The 14,727-nt window shown below is 46.8% G+C and overlaps 1 protein-coding gene across 1 annotated transcript in view; it reads left to right on the top strand.

The window, feature by feature from the left end:
- The first annotated feature begins 240 nt into the window (after positions 1–240).
- The window catches only part of TGM2 (transglutaminase 2), a 74,291-nt gene continuing 59,804 nt past the window's right edge, over positions 241–14,727 (top strand). Inside the window, exon 1 of the mRNA XM_083507423.1 lies at positions 241–554. Within this exon, the coding sequence (XP_083363549.1) occupies positions 545–554 (10 nt within the window). The 5' untranslated portion in view covers positions 241–544. The remainder of the gene's footprint in view (positions 555–14,727) is intronic.

Here is a 14,727-nt window from a genome sequence, read left to right as displayed (position 1 = left end):
CTCTATGGAGCGTAAAGAAAAATAGATGTAAAAAGATATGAAATATTTGTGTATTTTGTTTGTGTTTGCGTATTTGAAATGAAAAGCTAATAAAAAGCATTTAAAGAGACCTCCCTGTGAATGCCACAAAAGAGCCCCAGTTTTCAGGTGGGGGCAGCAATGGTGGCATCTTGTCCCCCAGGGAGAACATGTGGCTGATCATCCGGCTAGAGGGGGCTCTTCCTCCAGCTGTGCCACAGTTGACTTGGTCACCGAAAAGCCTGCTCATTCATGCTCAAGTTCGACAAGTGCAGCTTGTTAATTTCCCCTGGAAGTGCGTTTGCATTTCTCTCCCTCCTCCTTCCTCTGCCACAACTTTTGTTTGGCCACGGCCAGACATACACCCAGCCTGGGGGTGTGTGTGTTCACTCTCTGGATGACTATATAAGTGGACAGACGCCAGGCAGGGGAGCTAAGCTAGGAGCTCCTTTTGCAGAAGCAGGAGGAGGCAGAGACAGGAGGCGAGACCAAGGAAGGGCACTGCGGGACTCCTCTGACGGGCAGCATGGCAGAAGGTAAAAAGAGAAAAGGGGAAGGAAACCCAGAAAGGAATAGGGAGGACTCTTCTCTCTGGCTCAGGGCAGAGATCTTGTCTTCTTCTCACTGTCTTTCTGCAAATGCTTTTGCCTAATTGTAATACGATCATTGCAAAAGGATACAGACAATATTTTTTTTGTGTGTGTGTGTGCGCATACTAACTCCAGAACGAGCATGTTCCAAGTCGACTCACCGACTCTATTAATGGCAACCTTGTCAAAACAAACTGCACTACTTTTACTCCTTGAACCTAAAGTGTCCACTCAGTTGTTGAAAGATGTTCTGCTTGTTATTTTTTCTTTTAAAAAAAGAAGAAATTCTCAATTGGGAAAAGTTGGGGTAAACACAAGCTAAAGCAGTTGTGTGTGGCGTATGTGAGTTTGGGGACAGGCAGCAATTAATTTATCTGTATAATACTGAAATGATTTTTAATAATTTTTGCTTTTAAGTAAGGAAAAAAATACCAAAAAAGGGAAACTTTGGAAGAAAAAGTTGGAATGTTTGAATAGGGTTTGCAGGCAGTTGTTAGAAAATGAAATATATATATTTATTTCAGAGTGCTTCTTGCACATCCAGAATTTATAACAGTTACAGCCCAATGGAATATTTTTCTGCACAAACCCCACTGTAATTAAATCCCTGTCTTTAAGCTGAATATTTTCTGCAGCTATTCCCCGCATTGGCCAAGGAGACAAATCCGCTTTCTTGCTTTCTGCCCATGGTTTTCGCTTTCGGAAACTCATCTTCAGATTCAGAACGGACTTCCTGCAGCTCTACGCAAATAATTGCTTTAGCGCGAAAAATTGTAGAGAATTCCTTCTGCAGGTCTTGGCTTCCTTTCATCTTCCTCATCACTCTTCTCTGAAGTTTAATTCTCAATTCCTCCATGTCCTTGTTATTAATAGGGAAAACCTTGCTGGGTCTCTCAGGAGAGGATGGATGCATGAGATCCACAGCTTAAGAACAGGGGCTCTTGGCTTTGCTTTTTGCACAGACCACTTTCATCTTTATCCGAGGTCTCCTAAGCAATGCTCATTCCGAATCAGCTTTGCAAAAGTACATTTTCCTAGCGCTTAGCTCGGCTCTTCTTCAGGCAAATGAAAACGGCCCTTGCAAAACCTGAGCTGCCAGCTTATACGACGCAGCCTCTTGCAAGACCCCAGCTGCTTTGCAAACTTACTAAACTGGTCTAAACCCTTGCAGGGGAGATTAGCAAGATCACCTCTCCTCTCCCACTGGAATGGGCACGAAGGCTATTTCTGAAGCCCTGGGTTCAAATCTCAGCTCAGCTGTGAAATTCACCGGTGTGGTCAGACACCAGCACCATCCCTTGGCTTCACATACCTCACAGGGTTAAGTCCTCGTGAAAAGTGACAATTCTTGAGCTGGACTGTTCTGTTTTCTCCCTTGCGAGGCTTCCTCCCATCCTTCTACTTTATTACAAGGACAAAGAAGAAGCCATCGACCTGGGAAGGGGTGCAAACTCTCTTTCACCAGAGGTTTATAAGCAGAGGTTGGAGGGACACCCATCAGGGATTCTTCTGCTGAAATTCCAGAATTCCAGCATTGCAAGGGGGTTGGACTAGATGACCCTTGGGTACCTTCCGGCGATTCTATGGGGTGATTGTATGCTTTTAGACCTCTTCTTTTCCAGTGATGCTTTACCAAGGAGTCCACTGGTCCTTGCAAGCTGGTGCAACCTCTTTCCTCAGGAATATTGACGTGGGTGTCGTGCATGTAGCACAACACTGTTTGCTTTCTTGCTGTGTGCCCTCAGTGTGCCAGGATGGGCAGGGAGAGAGAAACGGAAAGAGAGCCCTAGGGTTGTGGCACAGGTGCAATTTGTGTCCTATACAAATTCAGAAGTTGGGCAAAGACCTAAAATGGCTTAGGTCAGGCTATCTGAAAGACCATATTCCCTCCTATGAACCTGCCCAGACAGATAGATAGATAGATAATTATTTTAATTCTATTAGGGTTAAATTTCTTTCTAATGACTATCTTTGGTATGTTTTTAGCTTTTTTAAATTGACATGTGTCATTTTAATTTATGTAAGCTGTCAGTTTGGGAAAGGGGTGGGATAATAATAATAATAATAATAATAATAATAATAATAATAGCAGCAGTAGCAGATCATTAAGGCATTTTGTTCCACTTTGGAAAGAGCTCCAAAATCTGGGCATGGGGGGATTCAGATAGAAACCTAGAGACCACAGGAAGATTCCTTATTCTGAGTCAGACCTCTGGTCCATCTGGCTACTGTACAGCACACTTTGGTGACTTCAGAGCTGGGTTATTGCAATTCACTCCACGTTGGTTCTACTTAGATCTCACACAACCCCGGTTTTAAAAGAGCTGCGCCGGTTGCCCTTTCGTTTCCGGGCGCAATTCAAGGTGCTCATGTTGGTGCTTAAAGCCCTGAATTACTCAGGCCCCAAATACTCAAAGGACCTTCCCTACAGACCCTCTTGAATGCTGCGATGGGCAGAGAGGGGCCCTCTTGGTAGTCCCTCCACTTTCAGATGCCCAGGGGGAGAGGGCCTTCTTTGTGGTGGCCCCCAAGCTACAGAGCTCCCTCTCCATGGAGGTGTCCCTGGCACCTTCACTGTGCACCCTGCAGAGGTTGCTGATGATGCACTTTGGCTTTTTACACCTGAGGTGTGTGGTTTTAGGACCCACCTCTTAATAATAATAATAATAATAATAATAATAATAATAATAATAATAATAAATATTTATTATTTATACCTCGCCCATCTAGCTGAGTCTCCCCAGCCACTCTGGGCAGCTTCCAATAGAATATCAAAACAGAATAAAACATCAAGGAAGCTTTCGGGAAGCTTTTAATGTTTGATGTATTATAGTATTTTAATATTATTTTGGAAGCCGCCCAGAGTGGCTGGGGAAGCCCAGCCAGATGGGCGGGGAATAAATTATTATTATTATTATTATTATTATTATTATTATTATTATCAAACATTAAAAGCTTTCCTAAACAGGGCTGCCTTCAGATGTCTTCTAAAAGTCAGATAGTTGTTTATCTCCTTGACATCTGATGGGAGGGCATTCCACAGGGTGGGCGCCACCACCGAGAAGGCCCTCTGCCTGCTTCCTTGTAACCTCACTTCTCCCAGTGAGGGAACTGCCAGAAGGCCCTCGGAGATGGACCTCAGTGTCCAGGCTGGACGATGGGGGTGGAGATGCTCCTTCAGGTCTACTGGGCCGAGGCCGTTTTATAGCTGCAAGTTGTTTTAAATTGTTTTTAATGCTGTAACCCACCCTGGGACTTTGGGGTGAAGGGCGGGAAATGAAAAAATCAAAGCTCAATATTATCTACCCCGACTGGTAAGGGGTTTCCGGCAGGAGTTTCTCGCAGCCCTATTTGGAGACGCTGTCCCTGACCCAGGGACCTTTTGCATGCAAAGCCCGTGAGCTGAGCCCTTCCCTAAATGAGGATTGTTTCAGAAGCATCCGTGCTCTCAGAAGAGCTGTTTCCACGACCCCTTCCTTTCCTCTTTCCCTGCGTGTAATAGCTGTGTGTAGATTTACAACTGCCAGCCGCTGCACATTCACTAGACCCCAAAGAGCGCTGACTGAGCGTGGGCTGCCCAATTGCACAAGGACAACGGCCGATGTCAACTTCTCTGCTGCTGGCGGATCCAGGTTGGCGCCTTTCTGAGCTGTCAGCACAGAGGAAATAGTGAAAAACATACCACCGGTTGCCTCATTTTGCTGGATGCTCACGTGAGAGTCTGTGTTAGAAGTTCAAGAGAGCGTGGCTGACTCGCAAGGCAGAAACTGGGCACTAAAGAGGCCCACAACCAGGAGGACAATTCTCAACAGCAGCTTTAATAATAATAAACATAATAATAATCAAAATAAACATAACATGAGCCCTGCTGGATGAAGTCAATGGCTCGTCTAGTCCAGCATCCTATTCTCCCAGTGGCCAACCAGTTTCCGCCAATGTGCTGCCCTGTACTTCCATAGCTATTTTGGAACCCCCTTTCTGCATGAGGCAGGAATGGGGTACCTTTAAAAGAGGGTGAGACAAATTCGTGGAGGGGGAGAGGGCTATTGAATCTATAAGCCACAATGGCTATGATCTGTCTTCACGGCTGGAGGCCGTGATGTTACTGAGTACCAGTTTCTGGAAGCCACAAAGGGTAGGAAGGTAATAATTTTTTATTTATGCCCCACCCATCTGGCTGGGCCTCCCCAGCCACTCTGGGCGGCTTCCAACAGAACACTAAAATACAATAACCTATTAAACATTAAAAGCTTCCCTAAAGAGGGCTGCCTTCAGATGTCTTCTAAAAGTCTGGTAGTTGTTGTTCTCGTTGACATCTGAAAGGAGGGTGTTCCACAGGGCGGGTGCCACCACTGAGAAAGCCCTCTGTCTGGTTCCCTGTAACCGCACTTCTCGCAGGGAGGGAACTGCCAGAAGGCCCTTGGCGCTGGACCTCAGCGTCTGGGCAGAACGATGGGGGTGGAGACGCTCCTTCAGGTATACTGGGCCTTTGAGGCCGGTTAGGGCTTTAAAGGTCAGCACCAATACTTTGAATTGTGCTCGGAAACGTACTGGGAGCCAATGTAGGTCTTTCAAGACTGGTCATAGAGCCGTAGAGATGGATGGTACCCCAAGGTCATCCATGTCCAACCCTGGGCAACACCAGAATCACAGCTAAAGAATCGCTCTGTTCGAAAACCTCTGCCCCCTTCCAAGCTAAGTCTCTCCTCCTGCTAAATGGCTCTTACAATCAGAAGGTTCTTTCCAATGTTTAGTCTGAATCTCCTTCTTGTCATTTTAATCCTTTGGTTCAGATTCTCCCCTGTAGAGCCAGTGGCGTAGCACATACACACACATACCGGTGCCCGGGGCAGAGCCATTTTTAGGAGACCAGCCGAAGTTGTTGAACTTTTTTGAGGGACAAACAGTGGCTCCACCACCCTGCAGCTTACCTGCAGCCCCCCATGATGCCCATCAGCCCTCCGGGGTATTCAATGTGTACCACCACCTCTCCCTCCACTACCGTGTAGAGCAGCAAATTTGCTCCATTTTTCATATAAGAGACCTTGACGTACTTCAAGATATTTTTTAGATAATATCTAAGCTTTGTAGGGGCGCGGGTGGCGCTGTGGGTTAAACCACAGAGCCTTGGGTTTGCCGATCAGAAGGTCAGCGGTTTGATGGGGTGAGCTCCCATTGCTCGGTCCCAGTTCCTGCCAACCTAGCAGTTTGAAAGCACATCAAAGTGCAAGTAGATAAATAGGTACCGCTCCGGCGGGAAGGGAAACGGCGTTTCCGTGCGCTGCTCTGGTTCGCCAGAAGTGGCTTAGTCATGCTGGCCACATGACCTGGAAGCTGTACGCCAGCTCCCTCGACCAATAAAGCGAGATGAGTGCCACAACCCCAGAGTCGGTCATGACAGGACCTAATGGTCAGGGGTCCCTTTACCTTTACCTTTAAGCTTTGTGGGTCACTTAGAGACTTTTGAAGTAGCGAGCAACTAATAAATTGAAGAAGTAATAAATAATAATGTTTTGGAAGGGGGGGTCACTTGTGTGTATCTTCACCTTGTGTTGTGGCCCAGAAACAGCTGGCTTGCTTTCTTCCCCATTGAGTTGAGGATTAGGGTACCCTCTCCGAAAGGACCCACCTTACTGCTATAATTTGAAGTTGTTTCAAACTGTTTTTCATATTGTGTTTTCATTTTTTGCAACCTGCCGAGTGTGACTTGAATCCATCCAATCTTGGCACCTCTTCCTTGTTAGCCTTGCTGGTGGTGACAAGCGATGACTTTGCCTCTCCTTCCCAGAATGGTCTGTTCTGCCCTGACTAATGGAGAGCATTGTGTCCTGTGACAGTTGCAGATAGGTAGCTGTGTTGGTCTGCCATAGTCAAAACAAAAAAATTCCTTCCAGTAGCACCTTAAAGACCAACTAAGTTAGTTCTTGGTATGAGCTTTCGTGTGCATGCACACTTCTTCAGATACACTGAAACAGAAGTTGCCAGATCCTTCTATATAGTGAGAAGGTGGGCTCATCTCAGCTATCTGCCAATCTCCCATTCCCACCACCCTTCTGAGTAATACCCCTCCCCACCTTCTCACTATATAGAAGGATCTGGCAACTTCTGTTTCAGTGTATCTGAAGAAGTGTGCATGCACACGAAAGCTCATACCAAGAACTAACTTAGTTGGTCTTTAAGGTGCTACTGGAAGGAATTTTTTTGTTTTGTCCTGTGACAGTTTTCTTCAAGGTCAAGGGAAGAGGAAAGGTGGAAATGGAGAGGTAGACACTGTTCCCAAAACAAGTAATTTGGGGAAATACTTCTCCCTTCCAGCCAGGGCTGGTTCCTTCTTCCATTCCCACCATCGCCAGATGGAAAGTGCGATGGTGCCATCACAGGTTAAGCAGCAGAGACGGGGCTTTCACACTGAACACGGATGAGCTTTTGCTGATTTCTCATTCATTCCAGTGGAAAGTCCTGCAAGGATTATGCCTGTAAGGTGGAAAAATGAGTTCATTATAGAAGAGCAGCATTAGAGGTACTTGGCAAGTGATTGTAAAATTCAGAAAGTTTTGAGGACATTCCCTTGTATGCTTTCCCGTGGTTTCGCCATGATCCCACAACCTGGGCAACTCCTGTTTTGACCAAAAGGAAAAGACTGTCCTCAGCTACAAAGCATTTAATTAGCATGCATTTAGACTGGCAGGCAATTTCAGGACATGGATAAGAAAACACTTTTTCTTGCAACACACCTTTGACTCAATGCAATGCATTCACAGTACTAGCGTTGCTTTTTTAAAGTTTTTTTTTTTTAAATCGTCTATTGATAAACAAAATAAACCAAACATAAAGAGCTTTAAGAAATCCTGTTACAGCTGGCTGAATGCGGCCTAAAATTGGACAGTATAATTGAACTTGTTCCAAAACGTTAACCAAAAATACCCGTCGCTCCATAAACCTGCTAGGCTGTTTTATATGTATTCTTTTGTAGCAAGTTAGCTTGATGCTAGGGACTAGGGGCTAGATTTTCTCAACCCACTTAGATATTGTAGGAGATAGGAGTTTTAGCTACCCTAAGTACCGGTGTTGCCTCTAAAGCCTGAAAGAGTTTGGGGACGGGGGGGTCCCTCTGTTCTAGGAGCATCTAAATAAATAAATAAACAAAGAAATTTTTATTTGTACTCCGCCCTTCCCGGTTTAAAAACCGGGCTCAGGGCAGCTAATAGCAGATATAAAACATTGATTAAAATGCAACATAAAAAGAGCATAAAATACAACATAAATGCAGTATCAATGTCAATAAAATTCAAAAAAGTCATTTTGGGGGGGGGGAACCCAGTCAGTAAACATCAAATGTTCACCAGGGCTAACTGGCCAAGTTGGTCCTACTAGAGCAGTGTTTCCCAACCTTTTTTGGGCAAAGGCACACTTGTTTCATGAAAAAAATCTCGAGGCACACCACCATTACAGCCCCGTGACGTCAGCGCGCAGCGTCACGCCGGGAGGGACATGAATTGCTAGCAAATTACATAATCACCTCCTTGAGGGCTGGCTCATCTTCTCCGAAGGCAGAACCCCATTAATTAACAGCACAGACTCACACCATAGCCAAGACGAGGGGGGAAAACCTCAGTCATGCACAGTCATGCACATGTGGGGGCTAAATGAGGACGAAGACCGGGCAGAGAGCAGGGTTCAAATCACCCCACCTGGCCAGGACAATCCCTGGGTGCTCCCTTGGGCCACTCGCCTGACCCACCTCGCAGGGCTGTTGTTGCGAGGATAACCGGGAGCTGCTTGGAGGAGAAAGCGGGCGATGAATGCAATGCACGAAATATATGAGAGGCGACCAGGTTTTGCAGGTGAGGGGCCCCCGCCAGCCTCCGCTTCCAACACCCGGCGCAACGACGCCGAAGTTTCCCCCCGGGCTCGGCTCCAGGAGCAGCGCTGCTCCCCCCCGGCTCCCCTTCGCCCTCCCGGCTCTCTCTGCCGCCCACTGGGGACCCCCCTCACCTGCCAAGTCCGGAGCGCCGGTGGAAGTTGCATGCATGCATGCAGGGCGCCACGTTGCCATTGCATTGCACTCCATGCAACGCCTGCACGCATGCATTGCCTTGCACGCCCGCCAAGGGGTCTCCCCGCGGTCCGATGCGTCCCCTCCGGCGCGGATGCAGCATTGCAAAAATAACACCCCCCCCGACGCAGCCCTACCTGGGGGGCAGCCTCCGCCTCCGCAGGGATCCCCGGGCTCCATCCTGCCGCCCGATCTCCGCGGGGGTGCAGGCAGGCTGCGCGGGGTCTGCGCGGAAGAGCCCCTGCCCGCCCGGCCGCCGCCGCCGCGCTCATTCCATGGCCGGGAGAAGAGCGCTTCAAACAAAACGCCCGGCCCGCCAGGCCACACTGGGAAACGTAGTTTGCGCACCCCGCGCGGGCGCGGAGCCCAAGGGCGAGGGGAGTACGGATCCCGGCAGCCCCCGCACCGGGGACGGAGGGGGAGAGGCCGGATGGAGGGACGGGTGGGCGAGCGAGTGAGTGAGTGGCAGCCGCCAAGCCTTGGCCGAGAGCCAGGAAGGGCCTCCCCGGAGGAGGAGGAGGGAGGCGCAGAGCGGGAGGGAGGGAGGGAACCCCAGGGGTCATCTAGTGACGGCGCCCCAATCGAAAATTTGACTTTAAAAAAAATATATTTCGAATTTTTTAATTTTTCCCGCGGCACACCAGGCAACATCTCGCGGCACACTAGTGTGCCACGGAACAGTGGTTGGGAAACACTGTACTAGGGCCAGCAAGGAGACCAGGGAAGAGTTTAAATGTAGGGTCCCAGAAGGGTTTCTTCATAAAAAAGGGAAGGGAAAAGGGAATAGAGGAGCAGGCTAATTCAAATTGAAGGCCAGGTGGAAAACTCTGTCTTACAGACCCTGCGGAAGGAGATCAAGTCCTGCAGGGCCCTAGTCTCGTGGGACAGAGCATCCCACCAGGTCGGAGCCACCACTGAGAAGGCCCTGGCCCTGGTGGAGGATAATCTGACTTCCTTAGGGCCCAGGACCGTTAAGCTATTATTATTCATGGACCTTAGGGTCCTTTGTGTAACATACCAGGAGAGGTGGTCTGCTGCCAATGCCCATTTTCCATTTGTTTTCCTGGCCTGATGTGACATAGGTGGCAATTAGGAAGAGGCCCTTGGTCAGTTCTGGCCTCCTGGCATTTGAGATGGCAAGAAGGGCAGAAACTGGGCTTCACATTTGTTCACAGAACTGATGAATGGAAACCAAACCTTATCAGACAAATCCTATTTAGGTACCAGGCAAATAGCTTCTTCCTTGTTCAGGCTGCAGCTCTTTTAGATCTGCTGGCTTATCTGTTCACAGTAGTTCTGCATACAGTGGTGCCTCGCAAGACGAAATTAATTCGTTCCGCAGGTTTTTTCTTCTTGCGAGTTTTTCGTCTTGCAAAGCACGGTTTCCCATAGGAATGCATTGAAAATCAATCAATGCGTTCCTATGGAGACCGTCCGGGGACAGAGGGGACCTGTTTTAAAGCAAGGGAAGGGGCAGTGGGGAGAATCGCTTCTCCCCATTGCTGCCCCTTGGTTCAAAAGGGGTCTGGGGACAGAGGGGAAGGCGCGCGCGCGCCTTCCCCTCTGTCCCCGGAGATTGCGGGGCTGGCAACGGGGAGAGGCGATCTTCTCCCCGCCGCCCCTTGCTTCAAAAGAGGTCCGGGGTGCGGGGGCAAGCTTCATTTTGCGAAGCAAGCCCATAGGGAAATTCGTCTTGCGAAGCAACTCAAAAACGAAAAAACCTTTCGTCTTGTGAGTTTTTCGTCTCGCGAGGCGTTCGTCTTGCGGGGCACCACTGTATTTGCATTTTTGTTCACCTAGGCATCTGACCTGGGAAGCTGGAATCAATTCTGGACAAGAGAAGTATCAAAAGAAGAGTTGAAAAATTGCTGCTGGGCCAAGTTCAAGGTGTTACTCTTAGTCTATAAAGCCCTTAACAACTTGGATTACCTATGAGATCCCCCACATGCATCCATGAGACCACTTCAGTTGGTGGTTCCACATTTATAAGAATTTGATCTTTCAGTGCAGCAGCACCAAGACTTTGGAACTCCTTGCCTCTTGATATCAAGCAGCCGCCTTCAGTGTATTCCTTTTGGCGCTTGCTAAGAACATTCTTAGGGACGCGGGTGGCGCTGTGGGTTAAACCACAGAGCCTAGGACCTGCCAATCAGAAGGTCAGCAGTTCGAATCCCCGCGACAAGGTGAGCTCCCGTTGCTCGGTCCCTGCTCCTGCCAACCTAGCAGTTCGAAAGCACGTCAAAGTGCAAGTAGATAAATAGGTACCACTCCAGCGGGAAGGGAAACGGCGTTTCCATGCGCTGCTCTGGTTTGCCAGAAGTGGCTTAGTCATGCTGGGCACATGACCCAGAAGCTGTACCCTGGCTCCCTCGGCCAGTAAAGCGAGATGAGCGCCGCAACCCCAGAGTCGTCCACGACTGGACCTAATGGTCAGGGGTCCCTTTACCTTTACCTTTAAGAACATTCTTGTTTAGACAAGCCTGCTTAGAAAGTTGATGTGAATTTTGACCTCTTTTAGTATTTTAGCTTTTTATGTTTTAAACTATGGTTACATTTATTTTATTTTATTTTATTTCGTAAAGCACTTTGATGGCTTTTTAAAAATACAGTCAAGCAGTGTATAATTTTTATGAAATAACTAAATAGATAATAACATTCACTGCCCCAAGGTTTGGTGAAAGCTTCTGGCTTGAAATGAAGTTGTGGGCAATTCATGGAGGAGGGTGGGCGCGAGGGAAGGATCTGTCAAGAGCTGTCAGTCAAGGTGGCTTTCTGGGCAGACTAAGGGCTCATCCAGACTCCCTTTTGCAACCTGCTTTCCAAACACAGGCCAGTGCTTTAAAGCTCCATGTCCAAACAGGGGGGTTGTTTTGGTTGCGATTTACCACTGAATTGGAGCAAACAGCAATCTGCAGGAAACTCGATTGCAGTTTGCTCCAGTTCAGCAGTAAAATGTGGGTTTTCCCCGGGGAAACTGCTGGGACCCAAAAAAAAAAACCACTCGGAAACAAAGCTTTAAACCCCCAGACCTGTACCTAGAAACAGGGCACACAAGGAGGTCTGGATGAGGCCAAAGTTGGAAGCCACATCCTGGGGAACAAATGCAAGAATGACTATTTCCTATTATTATTATTATTATTATTATTATTATTATTATTATTATTATTATTATTATTAAATTTTATTTATACCCCTCCCTCCCCAGCCAAGACCGGGCTCAGGGCAGCTAACACCGGTATAAAAACAATTGATTGAAATACAACTTAAAAACAAGATTAAAACACAACATTAAAACGCAGCCTCATTTCAGTAGGAACTCAAATCAAAAACTTTTTGGGGGATGAAAACGTCACGTCTTCACCAAGGCCAGACTGTCCTCAGGGACATCTGACTGGCCAGTGAGTGAAACAACACATTAGTCTATGTGGACCTTTGGTCTCATCCAAAGATGCTCTTTTTAATTTTTTTACTTCAGCTCTTATTATTTTAATACTGATGATGATGTTGCAGAATTGGGAATACAACATTGCAAAACACCCCAGCTGCCAGACAACTGTGTGTCTAGGAGGTTGAAACTCCTGGAAAAATACAATCCAGCAAGCGAGAGCCATTAAACTTCGCTTTGTTCATTTCCCCGAAGGAAGGTGAAGAGGGGGTGGGGGTCTGTTTCATGTTGGAAAGGAAGCAACAATAGCAAGGGGGGTGATTAACACTCGGAACCAACTGCCAGCAAGAGGGGGGAGGGCTCTTTCCAAAGAGGCCCCCATCCTCCCACTGTTGCTGCTCACAGGCTTGAACATCAGAGGAACATCCCTTGCCAGAAATATAAGTTATTTCCACCGCTGCGTGGAAAGTACCTAAGGATTAGGCCACACAAACACGCGCACCCCTCCCTGCAGTTTCTCCACTGAAAGTTCCTCCAAAGGCTGCTTTTGGTTTAAAAAAGGAAAGGTGGGAGAGATACAGACATGGCCAAGTGGTTTGGTTGAAACCTCACCCACACCTCTCCCTGACCTGTATTTTGATAACAACATGGGAAGAGTCTGTTGGATCAGCTTCCTGCATTTTAGGGGGTGGGCTGGATGACCCTCAGGGTCCCTTCCAACTCTACAATTCTTTGATTCTATGATAGTTCAATCTTGCCTCGAGGATGCTGATTCCACCACCTACTTCAGCAGCCCAGCCCTGTTCCCTAAGCTGGTTTGATTCTGATGTGTTGTTGTTTTGTAGCACCCTGCTTGTGGTTAACGCTTAGCTGGAATGAAATATTCAACGCAGCAACAGAGAAATTAAAAAAATAATTTATTTGTCAGACAAATAAATAAGAGGCACAGTGGTATATGGTTACCAAGCTCTGGCCTGGCCTCCTGCCATTATGGCCAGCACTTATATTTCCTTAATCCAGCCCCCTTTGCTCCTCCTATGGCTGCCTCTGTCCCATCAGCCTGGTTGAAATTCCTATTGGCTGATTGGTATAACCAATCACAAAAATACACTCATATCCTACTGTCCTTATATGGAACACAAAGAGCTATATATTGTTACATCTATAAATGACAAATAAGTAGTAATATATCTTACATGTGTCTCAACAAGGAATCTTAATTACCAGCTCACCTCTTGCCTTCCTTGCCCTCCAAAACAGATGGTTAATAATTTTAAATTTTTATCTTGAACATATGTCAAGGATCTTGAGTTTCACATCAACATTGAAAGATATCCTTCATTTGAAGGTTTCTAAACAAATGTCTGGCAGCTAATATATCAGGACAGCATTTGATGGCGTCTTCTTGTCTGGCAAGAGGCTGGGCTGGCTGACTTAATTTCAAAATACAACTCTTACAACTATATGAAATAAGAATCTAGCATTTGTTAAATCCTTTGCATAATTACATTTAAGCCAGCATATTTAAACTTCCTCAAAGTAAAAAGGAAGGAACAGTTTACAGCCTCAAAATAAAATAGGAAGAAGCTTCTTTTTCCCCAGCCAAGCCAATTGCCTTTGTTTTCCATGTGCCCTTGGCCTTTTGTCCTGTGGCTCAAGTTTAAGGCACATGGTTTTATTTTACTGTTTACCTACCACTTTTACAACTTAGTTGTACTCTACAGCATGCAAGGTTAGTGACCTGCTTCTCAGCCTTTTTATGACCGCAATAAACCAATAAACCAAAGGGGCCCTCTTTTCCAGGAGGATAAACATCTTGCCAAGGCTCTCTAAACAGCTGGTCTGCCTGGCATGAAACTTTTGAAAATCTAAGCCCATTTAATTTAGGAACCTGATCAAGATATAAGCCAATATATGCCTTGATTAAAAATGCAGTCTATATTCAGATGCCACATCCCCCCCTTTCAAGCTCAAGGACCTTGCTACCAAGCGTCCTTGATAGCTTGATCTTCATCATATTCCTGAGTTAAAGCTCTGTATAGGGCCATGATATGAGGTAGAGTTTCATTCGAAATCATCTTGCTAATTGTACTTCTAAAACATGAGATGATACATGGCATCATACATAAAACCATCACTACTACCGTCAAGAAAAACAAGCAAGACATGTGGCCAACACACGGATTGCCTCACCATTATCTGAAATGTTAAAGCAACAGGCATTCCCTGTCAAGTTCAAGACTCCACATAGGCCTCCCTGCTTGGCAAGTACATAATCCATTCCCATTTTCAGCTGCAAAATGACGGCTCTACTTTCATCCAACTGTTGTGCAATACGTCTCAAACTCTGGGCCGTTACATTGGTTACAAGTTCCACTACTGCTTGCAATCGAATTATTCTGTTTAGATTATAAATAGGATCCCGTGCCCCTTGTATGAGCTCACCAGGATTCCAGGAGGCAGGATCATAATAGGCTATAATGCGCTCTGGTGGCCAATCATCAGTATCGCTCCAACTTTGGGTACTTCCTCCTGCTATATGAGAAATATACTAGTGGGCAAAATCCACATTGGTGGTAATACCCATCCCAGGAAACAAGTCCCACTCCATTTGGAAGGGAGTTTCTTGTATGCCCATTCTCCACATATCCACCACAACCATCGGGTCTGAGGTTTTT

The sequence above is a fragment of the Podarcis liolepis genome (assembly GCF_965112155.1).
Source record: "Podarcis liolepis genome assembly, chromosome: 6".
Taxonomy (NCBI): domain Eukaryota; kingdom Metazoa; phylum Chordata; class Lepidosauria; order Squamata; family Lacertidae; genus Podarcis; species Podarcis liolepis.
The sequence above is the reverse complement of the archived record's forward strand: the minus strand, read 5'-3'. Positions and strand labels throughout refer to the sequence as shown.